The sequence below is a fragment of the Chlorocebus sabaeus genome, chromosome 11, assembly GCF_047675955.1.
Source record: "Chlorocebus sabaeus isolate Y175 chromosome 11, mChlSab1.0.hap1, whole genome shotgun sequence".
Taxonomy (NCBI): Eukaryota; Metazoa; Chordata; class Mammalia; order Primates; family Cercopithecidae; genus Chlorocebus; species Chlorocebus sabaeus.
In genome coordinates this window covers 1,475,565-1,499,945 of record NC_132914.1, presented here as the reverse complement: position 1 = coordinate 1,499,945, position 24,381 = coordinate 1,475,565, and the positions used below count along the sequence as shown (strand labels likewise).

At 38.4% G+C, this 24,381-nt stretch overlaps 1 protein-coding gene across 14 annotated transcripts in view; it reads right to left on the bottom strand.

Moving 5' to 3' along the window:
- Positions 1 to 24,381, bottom strand: part of ERC1 (ELKS/RAB6-interacting/CAST family member 1) — a 547,409-nt gene that overhangs the window by 250,545 nt on the left and 272,483 nt on the right. For 10 of the 14 annotated variants that reach the window (XM_073020334.1, XM_073020331.1, XM_073020337.1 and 7 more), the window contains one exon: positions 17,460 to 17,591. The exons of the other annotated variants lie outside the window; for them this stretch is intronic. In XM_073020334.1, coding sequence (XP_072876435.1) covers positions 17,460 to 17,591 — 132 coding nt within the window. The remainder of the gene's footprint in view (positions 1 to 17,459; positions 17,592 to 24,381) is intronic. 14 annotated transcript variants of the gene reach the window in all.

Sequence of the window (24,381 nt, the reverse complement as noted above, 5' to 3'; positions counted from 1 at the left end):
GCTGTATTCAGGAGACCCATCTCACATGCAGAGACACACATAGGCTCAAAATAAAGGGATGGAGGAAGATCTACCAAGCAAATGGAAAACAAAAAAAGGCAGGAGTTGCAATACTACTCTCTGATAACATAGACTTTAAACCAACAAAGATCAAAAGACACAAAGAAGGCCATTACATAATGGTAAAGGGATCAATTCAACAGGAAGAGCTAACTATCCTAAATATATATGCGCCCAATACAGGAGCACCCAGATTCATAGAGCAAGTCCTTAGAGACCTACAAAGAGACTTAGATTTCCACACAATAATAATGGGAGACTTTAACACCCCACTGTCATCATCAGACAGATCAACGAGACAGAAAGTTAACAAGGATATCCAGGAAGTGAACTCAGCTCTGCACCAAGTGGACCTAATAGGCATCTACAGAACTCTCCACCTCAAATCAACAGAATATACATTTTTCTCAGCACCACATTGCACTTATTCCAAAACTGACCACATAGTTGGAAGTACAGCACTCCTCAGCAAATGTAAAAGAATAGAAATTATAACAAACTGCCTCTCAGACCACAGTGCAATCAAACTAGAACTCAGGATTAAGAAACTCACTCAAAATCGCTCAACTACATGGAAACTGAACAACCTGCTCCTGAATGACTACTGGGTACATAACGAAATGAAGGCAGAAATAAAGACGTTCTTTGAAACCAATGAGAACAAAGACACAACATACCAGAATCTCTGGGACATATTTAAAGCAGCGTGTAGAGGCAAATTTATTACACTAAATGCCCACAAGAGAAAGCAGGAAAGATCTAAAACTGACACTCTAACATCACAATTAAAAGAACTAGAGAAGCAAGAGCAAACACATTCAAAAGCTAGCAGAAGGCAAGAAATAAGAGATCAGAGCAGAACTGAAGGAGATAGAGACACAAAAAACCCTTCCAAAAAATCAGTGAATCAGGAGCTGGTTTTTTGAAAAGATCAACAAAACTGATAGACCGCTAGCAAGACTAATAAAGAAGAAAAGAGAAGAATCAAATTGACGCAATAAAAAATGCTAAAGGGGATATCACCACCGATCCCACAGAAATACAAACTGCCATCAGAGAATACTATAAACACCTCTACGCAAATAAACTAGAAAACCTAGAAGAAATGGATAAATTCCCGGACAAATACACCCTCCCAAGACTAAACCAGGAAGAAGTTGAATCCCTGAAAAGACCAATAACAGGGTCTGAAATTGAGGCAATAATTAATAGCCTACCAACCAACAAAAGTCCAGGACCAGATGGATTCACAGCCGAATTCTACCAGAGGTACAAGGAGGAGCTGGTACCATTTCTTCTGAAACTATTCCAGTCAATAGAAAAAGAGGGAATCCTCCCAAACTCATTTTATGAGACCAGCATCATCCTGATACCAAAACCTGGCAGAGACACAACAAAAAAAAAGAGAATTTTAGACCAATATCCCTGATGAACATCGGTGCAAAAATCCTCAATAAAATACTGGCAAACCGAATCCAGCAGCACATCAAAAAGCTTATCCACCATGATCAAGTGGGATTCATTCCTGGAATGCAAGGCTGGTTCAACATACACAAATCAATAAATGTAATCCAGCATATAAACAGAACCAAAGATAAAAACCACATGATTATCTCAACAGATGTAGAAAAGGCCTTTGACAAAATTTAACAGCCCTTCATGCTAAAAACTCTCAATAAATTAGGTATTAATGGGACATATCTCAAAATAATAAGAGCTATTTATGACAAACCCACAGCCAGTATCATACTGAATGGGCAAAAACTGAAAGCATTCCCCTTGAAAACTCGCACAAGACAAGGATGCCCTCTCTCACCACTCCTATTCCACATAGTGTTGGAAGTTCTGGCCGGGGCAATCAGGCAGGAGAAAGAAATAAAGGGTATTCAGTTAGGAAAAGAGGAAGTCAAATTGTCCCTGTTTGCAGATGACATGACTGTATATTTAGAAAACCCCATCGTCTCAATCCAAAATCTCCTTAAGCTGATAAGCAACTTCAGCAAAGTCTCAGGATACAAAATCAATGTGCAAAAATCACAAGCATTCTTCTACACCAATAACAGAGAGCTAAATCATGAGTGAACTCCCATTCACAATTGCTTCAAAGAGAATACAATACCTAGGAATCCAACTTACAAGGGATATGAAGGACCTCTTCAAGGAGAACTACAAACCACTGCTCACGAAATAAAAGAAGACACAAACAAAGGGAAGAACATTCCATGCTCATGGGTAGGAAGACTCAATATCGTGAAAATGGCCAAACTGCCCAAGGTAACTTATAGATTAAATGCCATCCCCATCAAGCTACCAATGACTTTTTTCACAGAATTGGAAAAAACTACTTTAAAGTTCATATGGAACCAAAAAAGAGCCTGCATTGCCAAGACAATCCTAAGCCAAAAGAACAAAGCTGGAGGCATCACACTACCTGACTTCAAACTATACTACAAGGCTATAGTAACCAAAACAGCATGGTACTGGTACCAAAACAGAGATACAGACCAATGGAACAGAACAGAGCCCTCAGAAATAAAACCGCACATCTACAACCATCTGATCTTTGACAAACCTAACAAAAACAAGAAATGGGGAAGGATTCCCTATTTAATAAATGGTGCTAGGAAAACTGGCTAGTCATATATAGAAAGCTGAAACTGGATTCCTTCCTTACACCTTATACAAAAATTAATTCAAGATGGATTAAAGACTTAAGTGTTAGACCTAAAACCATAAAAACCCTAGAAGAAAACCTAGGCAATACCATTCAGGACATAGGCATGGGCAAGGACTTCATGTCTAAAACACCAAAAGCAATGTCAACAAACGCCAAAATTGACAAATGGGATCTAATTAAACTAAAGAGCTTCTGCATAGCAAAAGAAACTACCATCAGAGTGAACAGGCAACCTACAGAATGGGAGAAAATTTTTGCAATCTACTCATCTGACAAAGGGCTAATATCCAAAATCTACAAAGAACAAATTTACAAGAATAAAACAAACAACCCGATCAAAAAGTGGGTGAAGGATATGAACAGACACATCTCAAAAGACATTTTTACAGCCAACAGACACATGAAAAAATGCTCATCACCACTGGCCATTAGAGAAATGCAAATCAAAACCACAATGAGATATCATCTCACACCAGTTAGAATAGCAACCATTAAAAAGTCAGGAAACGACAGGTGCTGGAGAGGATGTGGAGAAATAGAAACACTTTTACACTGTTGGTGGGACTGTAAACTAGTTCAACCATTGTGGAAGACAGTGTGGCGATTCCTCAAGGATCTAGAACTAGAAGTACCATATGACCCAGCAATCCCATTACTGGGTATATACCCAAAGGATTATAAATCATGCTGCTATAAAGACATGTGCTCACGTATGTTTATTGCGGCGCTGTTCACAATAGCAAAGACTTGGAACCAACCCAAATGTCCATCAATGATACACTGACTTAAGAAAATGTGGCACATATATACCATGGAATACTATGCAGCCATAAAAAAGGATGAGTTCATGTCCTTTGTATGGACATAGATTAAGCGGGAAACCATCATTCTCAGCAAACTATCGCAAGGACATAAAACCAAACACCACATGTTCTCACTCATAGGTGGGAATTGAACAATGAGAACACTTGGACACAGGAAGGGGAACATCACACACCGGGGCCTGTCGTGGGGTGGGGGGAGGGGGGAAGGACAGCATTGGGAGATATACCTAATGTAAACGATGAGTTAATGGGTGCAGCACACCAACATGACACAGGTATACATATGTAACAAACCTGCACGTTGTGCACAGGTACCCTAGAACTTAAAGTATAATAACAATTTAAAAAAAAAGAGAATTTGAGATAGAAAAAAAAAAAAAGATACCATTGTACCTCCACTAGGATGGTAAAATTTTTTTCAGTGGCAAGTAACAAGTGTTGGCGAGGATATGGAAGAAATCTGGAACCTTCATATAGTGCTGGTGGGAATGCAGAAGTGTGTAGCTGGTTTGGGAAAAGGTATGGCAATTTCTCAAAATGTTCAACATGGAGTTACCATGTGATCTGGCAATTTTACTGATAGGTATATACATGCCCGAGAAAAATGAAAACATACATCCACACAAAAGCTTGAACACAAATGTTCATAGTACCATTATCCATAATAGCAAAAAAGTGAACCTAAATGTCTGTCAACTGATACATGGATAATCAGAATGTGACAGAGCTATACAATGACATCTTATTTGTTCCTAAAGAGGAAGAAAGTACTGATGCATGCTACACCATGAGAGAGCCTTGATAACATTAAGCTGAGTGAAAGAAGCCAGTCACAAAGTTCTCACACTGTATGATTCCATTTATATAAAATGTCCAGAATTGGCCAATCTATACATAGAGAAAATAGATAAGTGGTCACCGGAAGTTGGGGTTTGGGGAAAGAAGGAAGTGAGTGCTAATACGTATGGGATTTCTTTATGGGGTGATGAAAATCAGTTCTAAAATTGGTTATGGTAATAGTTTGTACAACTAACTGTGCATATGCAAAAAATATTAAATTGCATACTTTGAGTGAAAAAAAAAAGTATCAGTTCCACTAAAAGGAAATAAACATCAAAAAGACTTTCAAACTATTCTCATCAGTTTATATCTGCTATGCAGGATGTTTTGAATGATGACATGTTTTCACGAACATGGTGGCCTGGTATTTCAGAGTGGAAGGCTCACTGCCACGTAAGACTTTCAGCTAGCTCCCACTAGCTAACCGGTCAACAACAGTGGGCCTAGAATTTTGCACATTCATTTTTTGAGACATATAAGCTCTCTGTTTTCCCAATGAAGAACAGGTCAGGGATAATAATGATTTCTAAATTTTATTTTTTCCACTCTGGCTACCATGCTTTAAAATCAAGCACAAAAAATGTAAGTAACTTTCAAATAAATATCTATTCTAATTCTTTAAATCTACAATTCTGACACCTTTAAGTTCTTCTGTTCAGAGGAAAAAGTATTTTATCAAATCCAGTGGAAAAGCAGTTGCAACAAAGAAAACATTTCAAAACATTTCAAAACATTGTTTAGGTAAGTATAAAAATATGATAAAATTACCATTAAATCCTAAATTGTTTAGTAAGTACAGTGATGCTACAAACATTAAGGAATTCAGAACAAAATTTCATTTATTCGCTCATAAGTTAATTTAATTACTTAGCAAATATTCACTGAATGCCCTTGTGCACCAGGCACAATGGCAGGCATTGAGGATATAACAGTAAATAAGACACAGCTCCTGCCCTCAAGGAGCTTTCACTCTAGAAGACAAAACAGAGACAGTCTCTTAAAGCAATAGGTAGTAAATACGTAAACATAATGCAGTGTTACTGAAAAAAAACAACAACAACAAAAAATGGACTAAGTACAAGTGCATCTGAAAAACATGAGAGGTCGTGCACAGTGGCTCATGCTAGTAACTCCAGCATTTGGGAGGCTAAGGTGGGCAGATCGTCTGAGGTCAGGAGTTCGAGACCAGCCTGGCCAACATGGCGAAACCCGGTCTCTACTAAAAACACAAAAAATTAGCTGGGCGTGGTGGCGGGTGCCTGTAATCCCAGCTACTTGGGAGGCTGAGGCAGGGATAATTGCTTGAACCCAGGAGGCGGAGGTTGCAGTGAGCCGAGATCAAGCCACTGCACTCCAGTCTGGGCAACAGAGTGTGACTCCATCTCAAACTAAACTAAACTACACTACACTAAACTACACTAAACTAAACTAAATAAAATAAAATAAAATAAAATAAAATAAAATAAAATAAAATAGAAGAGATGCTTTCCCTGACCACTCTAAATAAGGTCCCCTGTTACATACTTTTATAAAATACTATACTTTTTTTATTTGCACGATCAAATTTTAAACTGTATGTTTCTCCCCCACTAACATATAAGCTCCATGAGGAAAGAACCACACTCATTTGGTTCAGTAAAGTATTCTCAGTTTCTAGCACACAGGAGAATCTCGATAAACAATGAATGAATAGTGAAATGAATGGACGATAAATAAACTTTTAACAATGCTGGACTGGCACGTTCTCACTATGGGCATCTAATGTAGATGACTCTCATTTCTGTAACTATTCTCCTCCTTTTTCCTCCACTCATGTTGTAACTTTAAGCATCTATGGCTACTACATGAATATGGAAGAAAACACTCATATGCAATTATAATATCCCTTGAAAGTGATCTAGGCTCCCACCATTACTTCTTACAGGGAAAATTACTTTTGACAAACAGTGTTGGGTCGCAAATGTTTTTCCAAAAACAAAAATTTAAAAAATGAGTAACTATATCAGAAAATGCTTGTATTTGAATATCCTAGTATCACTACTCTGTCAGGCTTAGGAGGAAAAACTAACTAGTATCTGTTAACTATGTATATGTAGATAGATATCCATGTATCTGTCTGTCTGTCCATTCATCTGACCATCTGACCGACTGACCATCCATCTATCCATCCATCCACCCATCCATCCACCCACCCACCCACCCACCCATCCACCCATCCACCCACCCATCCACCCACCCATCTGTCCAACATACTATAGAGTTGAACTGTCCAATACAGTAGCCACTAGGCAGATATGGCCATTAAAATTTACTTTTTAAATAAAAGCAAAATATCAGTTTTTCAGGTGCTCTAGCCACATTTTAAGTGTTCAATAGAAACATGGCTAGAGGCTGCTATCTTGATAGAACAGACATAAAACATTACCACTGTTTTAGAAAGTTCTATTTGACAGTGCTGCTATAAAGACTACCGAGGTTTCAGAAGCCAATAAGCACTTGCAAAGAAAAATGTATACTTATAATATTCACTTTATGCCAAAAAAGCAACTTTTGTTTAGATTTCAAGTCCTTCTAATATTGAATAATATTTAGAAATCATATCTGAGCACTACGCGTGAGCATTGCTACTAAGATAATTTGTTTTCTAGGTATTTGCAGTACATAGGAAATGCATGTGTGACTGTGTTTACGAGAAAAAAGTCATGAATTTAAACAAATGTTTCCAATTCCAATTTAAGATTACAAAGACTAAACCCTTAAAACATTTTTACAGTTTTAAAATTTCCATATCTTCTTGCTTCTAGGAATAAGATCTGAGGATAATGTTCTAAAACCAATACTTTGTTTTAAATAATGCTAAGAAAGTATTTTTCCCCTCCCTCCCTTCCTTCTGGAAACTATAGAACATCTGGTTTAGTAAAAGTGAAAGACAGCATTAGAACTGGATTTATAGCATATATTTCTAGCAGTTTACTAAAGCTACTCGAGTTATTATTTTTTTCTTTTTTCTCTTTTTTTTTTTTTTTTTGGAGATGGAGTCTCACTCTATCACTCAGGCTGGAGTGCAGTGGCTCACTGCAGTCTCTGCCGCCCGGGTTCAAGCAATTCTCCTGCCTCACCCTCCTGAGTAGATGGGATTACAGGCACCTACCACTGCGCCTGGCTAATTTTTGTATTTTTAGTAGAGATGGGGCTTCACCATCTTGGACAGGCTAGTCTTGAACTCCGGATCTCGCATCCACCTGCCTCGGCCTCCTAAAGTGCTGGGATTACAGGCATGAACCACAGTGCCCAGCCTACTCAAACTATTTTTATGAGAAAAGCATGGATGTAAAATGGGAAATAATGTACAGATTAAGACGTTGTATTGATCTAAGACAGACTCTTGGAGAATAAATAATCCAGTTACAAGAACAATGTCCATCTCATCAACATATTAGGTGACTGTGTTATTCTCAGTTGATGCAAATCTACAACTACTAGAATGTGAGACCAGATGGCGGAGAGGATGAGAATTTCCTTGAGTCACAGTATTAAAACTTGACATATGTAAATTAGAATTCAACAATAAGTTTGTCACTACTGGTGCTGAATCAACCAGATAGGGTCTATAAATATGACATTTCTCTGGGGCCTTCAACCAACCAGAAGAGCAATGCCTCCCCTTGGTACTACGGAGGGCAGTGGTGGTGACAACAGAAGTACCAGTAGCGGTAGATGTTTACTATGGGTTTACTATGTGTCAGAATCTGTTCAAGATACTTTATACAGATATCATCTCTTTAATGTGGCAGATGTAATAACTATTCCTTTTACAGCTCAGAGAACTAACCCACAAGTAACCTGCCTAAGATCATAATTTGTAAGTGGTGGAAGCCGAATTCCAACCACGGCTTCTAACTCGAGTCCACTTCCTTAGCCGTTACGGAATACAGCTTCCCTAAGGTTCTGGAATGACCCTCTGAACCGGAAAGGCACAGTATACAAATTTCTGTACCTAACCTATCACTTCTGCGTTTCTCAGACTCGACTTTCCTCACATTCAGTAAGCCTACTTCCAGCTTTGTAAGATTACAAAGTCCTCCCAGATGAGATGAGCAAGCCTGAGGAAAAAAACTGGTTTGAAGGTAAGAATCAAAAGATTAAACTTAGTTTCTGGTTGAGGTATCAAGGAAATATTGGTGTAAAGATATGAAATGGGCTGCTGTCTATTTCATAAGTTTGGATCTCAGAAGAGAAAACTGGTCTAAAAATATAAATTGTGCATGCATACAGTCCCAGCTTTGTGGAAACGTAGCTTGAGCCCAGGAGTTCGAGGCCGTAGTGTGCTACGATCATGCCTGTAAGTAGCTACTACAGTCTGGCCTGGACAACGTATCGAGAACCCATCTCTAAATACATAAATAATACAAATATCTGATGTGATAACAATTCTTAAACTGATGATAATGTAGCTAACATTTCTTTAACACCATGTCGTGCTTCTTATCCTCAAACAAAGTTTTCCCTCAGGCTTTCTCATCTCAAAAAATTGTACCACTATTCTCCCAGCTGGCCACTAGAAATCCAACGGCCATCTCTGTTTTCTCTTCTATCCTTATCCATACATGTAATTCACCAAATCCTTTTAGCTCTACTTCCAAAAGACATTTTAAATCTACCTATTTCTCTTTATCTCCACTGGCACTGTGGAATCTTTCCAGCTATTGCCTGATCTGCCCAAACTCTTGCATTGACCAAGAGTGTCTCTACAGGTTTTTGCTGGTATACCTACTAAAAGAGTTTGTACAACTATGATTAAAAAAATTTTTTTTATATTTCTTTTTTTCTGCTCACAAACGTACTGAGACCGAATGATTTTAACTTGATAAATTTTTTACATCGAAAGTTTAAAGAGTTGCAAAGATTTAATTTCTTGGGTATTAAAGACTTTTTTAAAAAAGCATCACTTTTTTAAAGAAAAGGAAATATCCAATAGAATACAAATACCATACTTGATATCTATCATCATCTATTCAAAAACTGTAGGACAAATTATTATTTACATTTTCCTTTTTCTCTCTGACTTTATGTTTCCATTCTGCTTCTCCTTAGAATTTTATACTAATGTAATTTACTCTGTGCTAGACTGCTTGCGTGGATCTTTTGTACTTTTCTCAATAAAAATATTTATATAAATTTAAATTTGATATTTTAATATTTTCCTGTGGTCATAACCCTTAAGAATTCTTGTGGACTGAGTTATCATTAGAATCACTAGTTATATAGTATCAATCAAAACCAATATACATATTAAATATTATGAGAAAATAATTATTAAACATGAAGAATACATTTTAATTAAAATGTATCTTATTAAACATTTATCTTAACAAGATTAATGGGACTTTAATACTTTTATTAGTTTAGATATCTCTTGTTAATATTACTATTAACAGAAAGATAAAGGTTCAAGCTGGGCGCAGTGGCTCACGCCTATAATCCCAGCACTTTGGGAGGCAGAGGCGGGCAGATCACCTGAAGTCAGGAGTTTGAAACCAGCCTGGCCAACATGATGAAACCTCGTTTCTAATAAAAATGCAAAAAAATTAGCCAGGCGTGGTGGTGGGTACCTTTAGTCCCAGCTACTTGGGAGGCTGAGGCATGAGAATTGCTTGGACCCAGGAGGCGAAGGTTGCAGTGAGCCATGATCCTACCACTGCACTCCAGCGTGGGTGAAGGAGTGAGACTCCATCTCAAAAAAAAAGGAAGATAGGGGTTCAGCATCCATTCCATTGGCATGTTTCACTGTTATAGATGTAAGCACTAAGAAAGTTTCATCATATAAATGGATAGAAATGGAAGGAGTTTTGCTGTAGCAATATAACTCAACTCTTTGCATCCTTCAGAATTACATGCCCCAAACCCGACAGTAACCTGTCATCGAAAATCATTTATAATAATCGACCAATTGGCAACTTAATTAGGTTTTATTTCAATTCTGTCGAAAACAAAGAATTGAAAACAACCTGACAGACTCATCCATTATCTTAACACCAATACGCTGAATGGCCCCTTTGTTAACATTCCAGAGTTTTTCACCTCTGAGGAACAGAGGATAGTAAGAGTCAGGAGAGTTGTGTCTGTTGTAAAGTGAGGAGTGCAGAACTGTGAAGGGGAAAATGACAAAGAAGAATCTGCACACCTTAGGTGCCTTTTGAGCAGATCAGTTTCAGGGGCACGTGTGTTTAGAGGCTGAGGGCCCGTGTCCATGTGCCTTTTGAGCGGATCAGTTTCAGGGACACGTGTGTTCAGAGGCTGAGGGCCCGTGTCCATGTGCCTTTTGAGCGGATCAGTTTCAGGGACACGTGTGTTCAGAGGCTGAGGGCCCGTGTCCATGTGCCTTTTGAGCGGATCAGTTTCAGGGACACGTGTGTTTAGAGGCTGAGGGCCCGTGTCCATGTGCCTTTTGAGCGGATCAGTTTCAGGGACACGTGTGTTCAGAGGCTGAGGGCCCGTGTCCATGTGCCTTTTGAGCGGATCAGTTTCAGGGACACGTGTGTTTAGAGGCTGAGGGCCCGTGTCCATGTGCCTTTTGAGCGGATCAGTTTCAGGGACACGTGTGTTTAGAGGCTGAGGGCCCGTGCCCATGTGCCTTTTGAGCGGATCAGTTTCAGGGACACGTGGGTTCAGAGGCTGAGGGCCCGTGTCCATGTGCCTTTTGAGCGGATCAGTTTCAGGGACACGTGTGTTTAGAGGCTGAGGGCCCGTGTCCATGTGCCTTTTGAGCGGATCAGTTTCAGGGACACGTGTGTTCAGAGGCTGAGGGCCCGTGTCCATGTGCCTTTTGAGCGGATCAGTTTCAGGGACACGTGTGTTCAGAGGCTGAGGGCCCGTGTCCATGTGCCTTTTGAGCGGATCAGTTTCAGGGACACGTGTGTTTAGAGGCTGAGGGCCCGTGTCCATGTGCCTTTTGAGTAGATCAGTTTCAGGGACACATGTGTTTAGAGGCTGAGGGCCCGTGCCCATGTGCCTTTTGGGGAAGTGTTCATGCACTCTCAGGTGTAGGCACACCTCAGTTAGAAGATCTCCAGCCTGGGCTGCTTTAATCGCCCATCTGATCCTCCCCCTTCCAATCTTACTGCCCCCCAATTCATCCTCCACCCAATACCCAGAATGATCTTTTAAAAACATAAATCGGATGATGTCATGCCCTCTTTAAAACTCTTCCATCCCTCTTACGAAGCACAAACTTCTGCCATGGCTCATATAAAAGCCCTGCACAGCTTACACCGTTCCTGCCTGCCAGTCACATTGGTCTTCCTTAGACATGTTCAGCTCTTCTCCACCGTATTACCATTAGAACTGCTGCTTCTGTCCCACTGGTCACATGGTGCGCTTCCTCTCAGCCTTCAGGCTCAGGACAAAGCCACTTTCACAGAGGACTCGCTCTGAGCACTTAATCTAAAATAGCTGCTAACCCTCCAACTTTCAAGAAATGATTGTGTATTTCTGAAAACCTGTTCCTTTGTCATAACTAGTAATTAAATGTTAGTGTCTGTGTCCCCATCTGAACTGTAAGGTCTCAGGCAAGAAACTAAAGCTACTTTGTTTATCACTATGTATTATCCAGGACTACCACAGCACCGAGTAAGTAATAAAGATCTGTTGAATGAATGAATGAATGAGCAAGTAAACTAAAAATAAATATTGTTCTTTGCTTCAAAGGTTCTCTACTTCCTTGAACGTAAGCTTGAACATGCTTCATTCAGCATGATCTGACTGTGCACACCTATACAAATGATCTCTTTTACTCTCTCATCTTTTTCTCTTCTTTACATAGTTCTTGCCATTCCTATTTACACTCGACTGTAGCTACTAACTACAATTGGTTTCCTAGACGCTTCCAGCTTTCACCTCTGTTCCCTCTACATGGAATACGTTGAACATCTTTCACTTCTTTGCCTAATTCTTTCTTTTTAAGACTCAATTCACACATAAACACCTCCTCCAGGAAGCCTATAGACCTCCCAAATTTGGATTTCAGGCTTGCCCCCTTCCTCTATTCTCAAAGCTTTGTATTAAGACCTCTATCATGGTAGTTATCAAACAGAACCATAATTATAAGTTCATTCTTCAGTCTTTCCAATAAACGATAAGCTTCTTGAAGACAGAGGCTGTATCTATTACCTTTTCATTTTCAGTGCTTAATGCGGCATTTGGAAAAGCACAAGATATTTTTTAAATATTAGCAGAAAAAAAGGCATAAGTGACAGTATAATTTTACTTTCAGAGCATCACTGCCATTTAATAAACAATGAGGGAAATATAACTTAATATTCAGACCAATAAAGAATTATGTTTATAAAAGTAAATAATAAACTGTACACTTTGGAAATTGCTAAAAGTAAAAAAGGCAGTAAGAAAGACTAAGGAATACAACTATAGTTCTATTACTGCACATCATCTTCTACAGACATACTCCTCTACCAGTTTTGCTTCTGTAGTGGCAACTGTTCATTCTGAAAATGAACTTGGCTCTTCTGGTGATAACTGCTGCATAAATGACAGGGGAGATTTTCAGCCAATGAAGAACTTTATACATTAAAAAAAAAATGTAATCCTTAAAAATGCACATTAAAGTATAATTACCTAGCAAACCACAGATATAATTTATACTTTACAAGCCAAATAATGTCAAAATGGCAATTTGAAAAAATATCACTGCTTATCACTGAGTATCACAGTTAAAAATGGGGCTTTTAAAAGAAAAATCAAATTCATATGTGCAAATATGTCATTATTATCATTATTTTTAAAGACAGGGCCTCACTCTGTTGCTCAGGCTAGGATGCAGTGGTACAATCATGGTTCACTGCAGCCTCAAACTCCTGGGCTCAGGTGATCCTCTCATCTCAGTCCCTCAAGCAGCTGGGAATACAGGCATACCCCATCATGTCCGGCTAATTACAATTTTTTTTTTTTTTTTGGTCGAGACGAGGCCTCACATTGTTGTACAAGCTGGTCTCGAACTCTTGGCTTCAAGCAGTGCTCCAACCTCTGCCTCCCAAAGTGCTGGGATCACAGGCATGAGCCACTGTACCCCGGCCCAGTGAAGATATTTAAATCATTCTTTTAAAATGTTAAAAGAAAATTAAAAAATTTTAAAGTTCATGACATCATAGCTGAGCTAAGCATACTGCTCTTCAGCCCTTGGCAATTCTGAGACTTGTTTAGGAGACCTTGTTTACGCTCAGTTTAAGAAAACAGACACATTCAATAAAACACAAAACCCACCAAAAGTTAAACAGAGAAAGGTTTCAAAAACAGAATCCCCATGTGGAAAGGGACAAAGAAAAAGTAAAGGAGCTGTGGGGTTTTCCCCTGTGGGGATCATTCACTTCATCTCTCAATTTGCTCGCACAGGTGAGGGGGCACCTTCCTTCATTAGGTCATCACACAACTTCTCTAAATTTCTAGCATGGGCTCAGTGTGGGGCAGCATGTATTAGGAACAAATAAACTGTAAGGGGATCCTGTGAGAATAAAGAAAAGGCATTAAGACATGTTTTCTTATGGGAGTTCTTCCTTGTTCAAACTTTGGAAGGTTCTACATCTTATTTTAATAAAGTTATGACTCCCATACAATTTTACTTTGCTCTTGAAGGAATTAAGAGATGGAGATACCCTACTTTTATCAGAGAAAGTCATTCTTTCCCAGAAGCTAAATTTAAGTGAGAAACAGGTAACTTTTGAATCTGAGAAAGAAAATAAGAATAATGTTCCTAAACAAAAAAGCCTCATTTAAGGCATTTCAAAAGAACATCTGTAGATTATCTCAGTACATATAATTAACATACATAAGTAAAATTAACAGTGGAGCTAAAAGACAGGAACAGATGAGCTGGGCGCGGTGGCTCACGCCTGTAACCCCAGCACTTTTGGAGGCCGAGGCGAGCGGATCACTTGAGGTCAGGAGTTCAAGACCAGCCTGGCCAACATGGTGAAACCCCGTCTCTACTAAAAATACAAAAATTAGCTGGGTGTGGTGGCACATGCCTGTAGTCCCAGCTACTTGGGAGGCTGAGGCAGGAGTATGACTTGAACCCAGGAGGCAGAGGTTGCAGTGAGCTGAGATCACGCCATTACACTCCAGCCTGGGTGACAGAGCAAGACTCCATTTCCAAAAAAAAAGGAAAAGATAAATATAATAATAATAAATGGGAGAGGAGAGGACAGTAGATGAAGGTTGTAAGGCTTCAGAAGTGTAAACGTAAAAGCAATTTCTTCATACCTCGAACCACTTAAAGTTCAAATAACTGGTCTCATGCAATATTTCACGCAACAGCTTCAGATAGGCAGTGAGTAGCAGAAAGGCAGAAAAGGAAAAAAAGCATGCAATTAAAAGCAAAAGATATACAGCCACTTTGGGAGACAGTCTGGCAGCTTTTTCCAAAACTCTTACCATGTGATCTTACCACAGAATCCGGCAATCACACTCACAGTTATTTACCCAAATGAGCTGAGAATTTATATCCACACCAAAGTCTGCATGTGAATGTTTACAGCAGCTTTCTTCCTAAGTGCCAAAAACTGAATGGCACCTAGATGTCCTTCAGCAGCTGAAGGAATGAGCAAACTGTGGCGCATCCACACAATGGAATACTGCTCAGAGATAAAGAGAAATGAGCTATCGAACCACAAAAAGAACCTTAAATGCAGACGCTAAGTGAAAGAAGCCAATCTGAACATGCTACATACTACATGACTCCAACTGTCAGTAAAGGAAAAGGCAAAACTACAGAGGCAGTAAAAAGATCAGGGACGGGGGAGACAGGGGAGAAATAAATCGGGGGCGCATGATACTTTCAGGGCAGTGAAACTACTATGCATAACAGTGTAATGGCAGATACAGGTCACTACACATTTGGCAAAACCCATGGGACTGTGTGCCACAAAAAGTGAACCCTAAGCTATGGACCACACAGTTATAATGTATTAAAACTGGTTCATTAATTTTAACAAATACTACACTAATGCCATATGTTAACAATAGGGGAAACTGAGGTAGAGAAAGGAGTAAATGGAAGCTCTTTGTACTTTCTGCTCAATTTTTCTGTAAACCTAAAAACTGCAAAGTCTATTAACCATAAATAAAACATACCCCCAAAGCATATTATAATCAGTTCACACAACAGCCTCAAAAAGGAAAACACATAACAGAAGTCTGTAACCCATAGTGACATGATCTATTATTAATTGCCGAAGTCTCCGCATGATCTCTGATGTTTAATACTTGTCAATAAATAATGAGGCCAAAGCAGAAGAAAAATCTTTATTTGAAAAATAAAGGAGAGAATATAAAAAGGGTAAAATCAAGATTAAAGAAAATTCCTCCCCACCCTTGGGTGACACAATGGCTGTCACCGTCCCTTCTCTGGAGCTCTCCACTACCCAAGCTCCAGGTGACTGTGCATTAGGAACGTATCCGAAGAAAGAGTAGACAACGTATTCATCTAGGAACAGGGTACTGAAAGGCACTCATTCTGCAAAAGGTTCAATGATCTCTCAGCTTTGCTAACGAAGTTGGTCTTTCTACACTTGACACTAAAGAAACCATATCTTTGCATCCCACAGAGCTATGAAGGGGCTCCCTGGGGAACACGCTATGTCTGCCTTGGAAACGTGCCCTTCTTTACTGTACCTACCTTAACTCAAAATAACACCAGTGGTCTGACCAAGGGGTTCCTAGAAGGATTCCTGTCACCCTCTCATTGAGCATTTTTTTCCTCTTTAACGTTTATATTTCTCCCACTAAGAACTGGAAAGGAAACAATTACTGCAAAATTAAGTGCTATGAACCTATGTGTCAGATAGATTTGAAATCTTAAATCACATTCTCATAATGGGAGCTGGGATCATAACCTTCACTTGTTACAACTATTTCTTCCATTCACACTTCCCATCTGTAGTTATTTATGAAAAGTCAATGAAAGTCAAAAGCAAGAGTACGGAGATCTTAAAAGACGCAGGAAATACGTAAAACAAGCACCACAAACTGCCAAGCAGAACTCTTCGGCAAGCCCCTCCGAGGCTGAGACAGGCTTATCCAGGACTCAAGTGTATGGTTTCTATGTCCTTCACACTCACTATTAACCTTAACTTGTTACAACCTCAACTCTTCTCTTCAGTGAGGCAGGGTATGAAATGAATAAACTATTAGCTATTTGGAATTAACGTTTTTCAGTCAGAAATGTTTGTGTCTTTTTTTTTTTTTTTGCCAGGCACGGTAGCTCATGCCTGTAATCCCAGCACTTTGGGAGGGAGGCCGGGGCGGGTGGATCACCTGAGGTCAGGAGTTCGAGACCAGCTTGACCAACACAGTGAAACCGCAACTTTACTAAAAACACAAAAGTTAGCTGGGCGTGCTGGCAGATGTCTGCAATCCCAGCTACTTGGGAGGCTGAGGCAGGGGAATCGCTTGAACCTGGGAGGCGGAGGTTGCAGTGAGCTGAGATAGTGCCATTGCACTACAGCCTGGGGGACAAGAGCAAGACTTCATCTCAAAAAAAAAAAAAAAAGTTCGCGTTTTTCTTTCCATTTAAAAGCCAGGGTTGTGCCCAGTCTTGTAGCAGACAGATAAGCTCCATTTCATCTCATCCAATATATTAGCACATGCTACATAAATATATATGGGATCAGACCTAAGTTATTAATGTAGAGACTGCTGTGTTAACATGCGTCAATTCTCATACAACTTTATTTCAATTCTTATTTAAGAAACAGCAGACAAGGCATTTATCTAGGAACAGGGTACTGAAAGGCACTCATTATGCGAAATGTTCAATTCTCTCTCAGCTTTGCTAATAAAGTTGGTCTTTCTTTCTATACTTGACACAAAAGAAACCATATCCTTGTATCTAATACCGCTGTGAAGGAACTCCTTGGGACTTACACTCTATGAAGTGCTTTTGAAACCCTATAAACATACAATATGTGTAGTTTACCTAAACTATACTGGTTGTGTTTTACCTTTTGGTTAACCAGCAACATTGCTTGGAACTGTATAAAATAGCAGACCTGTTTTTCAGCATTGGTCCTGGCTGATTCCTCTTGTGCTAGCACCATTTCCCGCTCTGCAGTTATCTGTACACTTTCTCTTAGTGCTTCTTCCAGCTCTTCAATCCTGTCATCCTTCTTACGGAGACTGTCCTAGAAAATGATGGAAGACTAGGTGAAGTAGATTAATTACTTAACCCTTTAAGGAAGGGCTGTTTACTTATTCAATGTCCTTCCCATCAGAAGCAAATCCAACAAGATATCGTCACAGAGGAGACAATAAAGAAAGCAAGGAAAGAAAAGAAGTAAAGGAGGCTGAAGTAGTATATTATTAAGAGCCAAGCGTCAAGTTAGTCAAGCAAGATAAATGTGAGGAATTTGCTCTCTGTAACAGAGAATAAAACTGTGTTAGACAGCAGAGGTGGCAAGGGCTTGATTATTTAAAAGTACAAAGTTGTTTTCGAACTACTCTCTAAGCATGAAGCCAGCTTTGATGAAATGATAATTAGATTGAATATCAAAACATTCTCTTTTCCTGCAGTGAAGCCGAGATGAGAAAAGTGCAGTAAACAGCATGATCTTTCAGATTATATTCTTCATAGACAATTGTTGGCAAACAATTTCTTAAGAGACATTAAAAAGCAAGTGACGCATCCTCATATTTCAAGAATGTGTGGTTTTCTCATAATCTCATACGAGAAAACCAAAAATGACAACGGGATGTAAGTGACTGGTCTGGCTAAGAATGAGCCATTTTATTAGCCGACCAAGCAATCCCCAGCCCTGATGTTCTACACAAGTTTAAAACGCAGCTTCTGGAGAGGCGGATGTTGATCTCTCGGAAAGTCAAACAGAATCTTACAGAACGCTGACTTCATGTAAGACAGGAGAGATGTTAAGAAGAGTTCAAGTAGGATGGAGAACTGAGTCATCAGGTTATTGGAAGCACTTCCTTCTTCAACTTCTTATGAAACTAGAGGATTAAGAATAAAGTGCTTCCTTTTAAAAATATATAAAACAAAAGAACAAGACTTGCTAAACCATTTTCTAATTTTCAGAACACTCATATCAGGAAAAGATATCCAAGAATTTTTTCTTTTATCTAAGAAACTCAATTATACTGCAGTCCACTTTTGTAAGGCCTTTTTGACAACTTTACCTTCAAAAATCTAGAACTTGAAATCCGTCAAAGATAAGTCAGATTTTTCTCCCCATTTTGGAAGAACAGCATCTATTATTTCACATTCTTCTTAATAAACAGTTGATAAATCTTTTGCTCTCTCATTTTTCTAAACGTTACAAAATGAGATTTAGGAAAAACTTCACATTTTGGTGATGTACGTTATATTCATGTTAAGAGAAAAGTTTTCATTCTTCTCAGAGAACTGTGGTTCTTCACAGTTATAAAATACTGTGATCTATTCCAGTAAGTAAGGTTCTGTTTTATGCAGGGCAGTTTAGCTGTATCAAACAAAACAAAACAAAACAAAACAAAAAAAACGCTCTCTGTTGAAATCTTTGTTCCCTCTGTTGACTTGCCATGAACAGCGGAGTACAGCGGAGGTTTTTAAAGGAATGTCATGCAGAGAGACAAGGAATGATGCCAGTCAAAACAAAGGCCAAGGTGGCTTCTTCAGAATCAAAGAAAACGAAACATAAAAGAAGGATTATGAAGTAAGAGATGGATGCAATGATTAGTTCAGTCTTCTCAAACCCTCTAATGAATGAGAATGACCATATTTGTAGTAATACGGGATTCTAAAATACAGATTGCTGTAAGTATAAAGAAGCATGAAGAAACATTATTAACACATAAAGTTGAAAATGTTTCTCATTAGCTACTTGTGGAAAACTCAGTATTATGTCTTCGTGCAGTCTATCCTATCCCACTCTTAAACTGTTTGTTGGAAGTCTCCTGAGAGGCTTCTGTTATCTAAATTGAGGCTCAAACAGTTAATTCCAAATAACTTCCTAGGAATCTATTTCAAGCAAACAACTTTACTTGTACATCTGCGTGGGGTAAAAATAGCTTTGTGGCTGTATCAATAAAAAACTTTTAGGGAGAAAATGGTGAGTAATTTGTCATAATGCAAAGAATCAAGTTTTCACAATATTTCATTGTGAAACTCATTTCATAACTTTATCGGAAACCAGCAGTGAAACCAGAGTCTGCACACGAGCTCAGTGTTCACGGCTTTATTTAAAAAAGGATTTCTGGAATTAATGGCAAAGCCTGGTTCAAAATCTTTCTTAATAATAAGGATGAAAAACAAAAGCCAAGTGACACTACAAATAAAAGGAAACGGCTGATAAGTAATATTTAGGTGATATTATAAGTTACATTTCAATGTAAAGCTGAGTATGGAATCATTTGCTTAGTCTAAGGCAACTGGATCAAACTAGGATAGTATAATGCAAGAGAATGAAGACAGCAAATACCTCTCTCACCTTCATTTACAAAGTCCAGAACTACTTAATCTATCGAGTGGGTAAAATCTGGCACCAATTTTAGTTTTGGAATCTTGAGAGATCTGCTAAAATAAACCAAGGAAGTTTCTCTTGTGTTGAACCACAGCCTGAATCTCCTATTTAATAAAATGTTGAGCCAGTGTGAGAAATAAACAGGAAAGCCTTTGAGTCCTACAAATACCAGGGTAGCAATAGCACTAGGTAATATTTATAATCATTCTTTCTTGCCTTGCTCTTGCGAAAAGACTAAATCCATCGTTTGGTGCTTAGATGATAATATGAATACTCTTTTTTTAAAGTTTAGAATACTAGAGGAAAGAAAACATCTTGAAAACTTTTGGAAAGGCCAAAAACGATCACTTGTCGAATCAAAAAATCAGAAGACATTGGAGTTTTTAAAGGCAATACAGGAAACTAGAAGACAATTTGAGTAATTCTTTTAAAACTCTAAGGGGGAAAAAAATGATTACCAATCTAGACTTCTGTATCTAAACTACCAATCATATATGGGAGTTGAATGCAAAATCCCCCCCCCCCCCAAAAGGACCTCACTCAACGACTCTCTCAGGAAGCTACTAGGGTATACTCTACTAAAACGAAGAGGTAAACCTGGAAAGAAGATGTGGGATCCAGAGAACAGGAGCTCTATCACAGGTGAGTGGTGAAGGGAACCATAAGGATGACACAACTTAGAGTCTAAGTACACATTACAGCAGAGCAAGGAAATGAATTTTTCCAAGAAAAAAAGCAGATGTACAGATTATCTGAGGGCAATTAATAAGGGCTGATGTACTTCACAGTAGTAATGATACTGAGAGGAATTTTACGGGTGTAGAAAGGAATCTGGGAACAGATACCCAAGAGAGGAAAAACAAAAAGGAAAACTAAGGTACACTAGGAAAACCCAAAATGTAAATCATAATATACGATGTGCCTCAGTCTTAACAATGTCGACCTGGAGATAATTATGTTGGGAGGATAGAAAGAAGGAAGTGTGTGTTGGTCTGTGTAAAAACACGAATTCCTCATCATCTGTGATAAGAAGTCAACAGATGATGCCCAAATAAGAAAAACAAGAGAACAATAATATAAAAATGCCATTTGGAAAGATAAAAATGAACGACAGTAGAAACCACCAAAAGAGATGAAAGTGGCCATCTCAGAGGAAGAGGAATCAGAGTTACACAAGGATACCAGAAGTGACTATTATTCTAAGACATGTAAGGATTATTTGTGTAAATAATATAAAATATATATTGTCCTGATATAAAATCAAAAGCAAATTGAAAAATATCTTAAAAGAGCATCTTGCACTGCAAAGAAATCAGTAAGGATATAAAGAGACCTTCTGGAAATAGTTACAAGTGTCATTGTTTAGGTAGCAGATACTCTCAATATGTAAGTTAACCGTTTACTGTGAAAAGAGAAAAGCAGACCAGGCAAACACATCTTCAGGCAGTGCTCATGATCAAAAGAAAGGTAAAGAGAACAAAACACGTATGGATTATACATCACTGTGTTCTTCAGCTTTTTATTCAAAAGTCCTATGAATTTCTTCATAGCAATATTTTACAGAAGTGGGTCAGAATTATGAGAAATTCCTTTCAAGTCTTTTGATAACCATGGGATAGTCTAAACAAGAACATTTTTAAAAAGGGACAATATTATCACAATAAGTTCTTCCATAAATTCTGAAGATAAATCTCAAACTTAAAAAGAAAAATCTCTAATCTGTCAATGCCAGACTTTGAGTTGAAGAAGTGACAGTTATCACCAGCTTCCCTGAAACTGAGTGAGACAATAAGATGTCATATTAGACTTGAGAAGGTATGAAATGCAACAGACTTCACATACTTCTGTCTCAGGACCACATCGGATGAAGTAAGGGGATGTGCTAAAACCCCTGGAAAGTGCTTCCTGGTGGCTCAAGTGCAAGAGGGATCATACCACGTGTGGCCCGAGGCTTGGAATATATGCTTCACATAGTAAAGTATATTTTCTCCTTCAAAAAGTCCACATTCACCAACCTTCATGATAAACTATAAGACAGTAAAAGCCATTCCGAGTCTGTAATGCTGAAGGAATCTACATATACTATCTACTATCCCTAACTCCTCCTCTCCCTATATTCCTTAGGTTTGAAGGATCTGAAGCATCTGGAAATGAGGAAGTTGACTTACTGGAACTAAATGTAGCTAGAGATTAAGGTAGGACATGCCACATTTAATTTGTGAAAATCATATCTGTTGTTTATAGGCATTCTTAATCTGCTGCTAGCTTAGAAGAAAAGGTTCTTCTTTAGTTAATATACTATTTGTACTGTCCAATGCAGGAGCCACTAGCAACAAGTAGCTACTGAGCCACTGAACGTGGCTAGTCCAAATTGAGATGTGCTATAAACACACACTAAATGTCAAAAACTTAGTCTTAAACAAAAGAAGGTACAACACTTCCTTAAGAATTTTCATATTGATTATATGCTGAAATAATATTTTGGATATATTTGATTAAAGAAAACATTATTAAAATTAATATCATCTGTTTCCTTTTAGTTTTTTAAATGAGACTATTGGAAAATTCAAAATTATACATGGGGCTCACATTATATTTCTACTGGAGAATGTGGCAGTAGTTAGAGCAGTTTTTACATATGAAATAAATCTATAAAAGGCTATATGACACATCATGTTTTACATACATTTTTAACTCTTTTCCCAGCTCAACAGGCTATCAGCAGACAAATAGGAGTTATATAGGTGATAAACACCAACAAAAGCTCCAACAGTACCCAACCCTGATAATTACCATGGTGATAATATTAATAAAACAATTTAAAATAGCGTTTACTACTCTAACAGAGAAAACCAAACTGGATTTAGGGGGTAAAATCACACTATGGTAGAGCACCTTAATACTAAAAATATAAAATACTTGCAATCATTGTTTATTGTTGTATTAATGAGTTACTTCAAAACTGAGCAGCATAAGACAACAGTGAATACTGATTATCTCACACAGATTGTGCGGGTCAAGAACTCAAAAGCAGCCGAACAGTTCTGGTGTCAGGGTCTCTTATGAGGTCGTAGCCAAGATGTCAACCAGGCTTCAGTCCTTTGCTTCCACTTAGACGGCTGGCAAGGTGGTGCAGCCATTGGCAAGAGGCCTCTGTTCCTCTCCGCGGGGCTGCCTGAGTGTCATTACAACACAGAGGCTGGCCTTCCCCAGGGCCAGTGATTCGGGAGTGCAAGGCAGTTGCACCAGGGTCTTTTGGATCTAGCTTCAGAAGTTGGCGCCATCACTTCTGCCTTCTTGCACAGTTCATAAGACCAGTCCTGACAGGGTGTGGGAGAGGACTACACAAGGGCATGAACACCAGGAGGTAAAGGATGACTTCGAGTCAAACGGAAGGAGGGTGTCATACAACCTGAGGATGTAGCTCCAGTATAACAAAACTGGATTACCGATGAAGACCAAATTCCTTCTCAAAGACAAATGCCTGTTAGGCTAACAGGACCTCTACTACAAAAACACAGCTGCCGGTATGAGACTGTATTAAAATGGAACCCAAACATACCTAAAATCTAAAGGCAGATATTAAGGAGACCACAGAATTGAGGTATGGCTCAGCATTTCACTGAATGTGAAACCAGCAAAACACGCATTATATCAGGAATTATTCGGAATAAACTCTGCGAATGAACTGAATTCTAATAAGATATTTTCTTGTGACTATGATTACAAATTAGAGTAATTCAACATATTCATAAATAGTTCAACACCAAGATTACTCAGCGATAGGCCAATCATCAAAGTTCAACTGAAAAAAAATTGGGCAAATGTTTTAAGAGATATACAATGGAGGTTTATGAATAAGCTTAGTCATCACATTTGAGTGAATCCTTACATTTGACTGTTGGGAATCAACTTTTTTTTTTTTTTTTTAAAGAAATATGAGAATGAAATACTCAGAGTCTGTTTTTCCCAATGAATAAAGACACTCCTTCAACTCCTGTTTCCTCATGAATTTTCATTATAACTGATTCTAGTCTTAAAGTAGACACGGGAAAAAGTTAAAAAAAAAAAAAAAAAAAGCCAAAAACACAGTCTAATTTTAAATTATAACTGTGTATTTCAAAATTGTTTTTGAAGAAGTAGATTTCATCAGAGTGAACAGGCAACCTACAGAATGGGAGAAAATTTTTGCAATCTATCCATCTGACCAAGGGCTAATATCCAGAATCTACAAAGAACTCAAACAAATTTGCAAGAAAAAAGCAAACCCCATCAAAAAATGGGCAAAGGATATGAACAGGCACTTCTCAAAAGAAGACATTTACGTAGCCAACAGACATATGAAAAAATGCTCATCATCACTGGTCATTAGAGAAATGTAAATCAAAACCACAATGAGATACCATCTCATGCCAGTTAGAATGGTGATCATTAAACTCACACCTGTAATCCCAGCACTTTG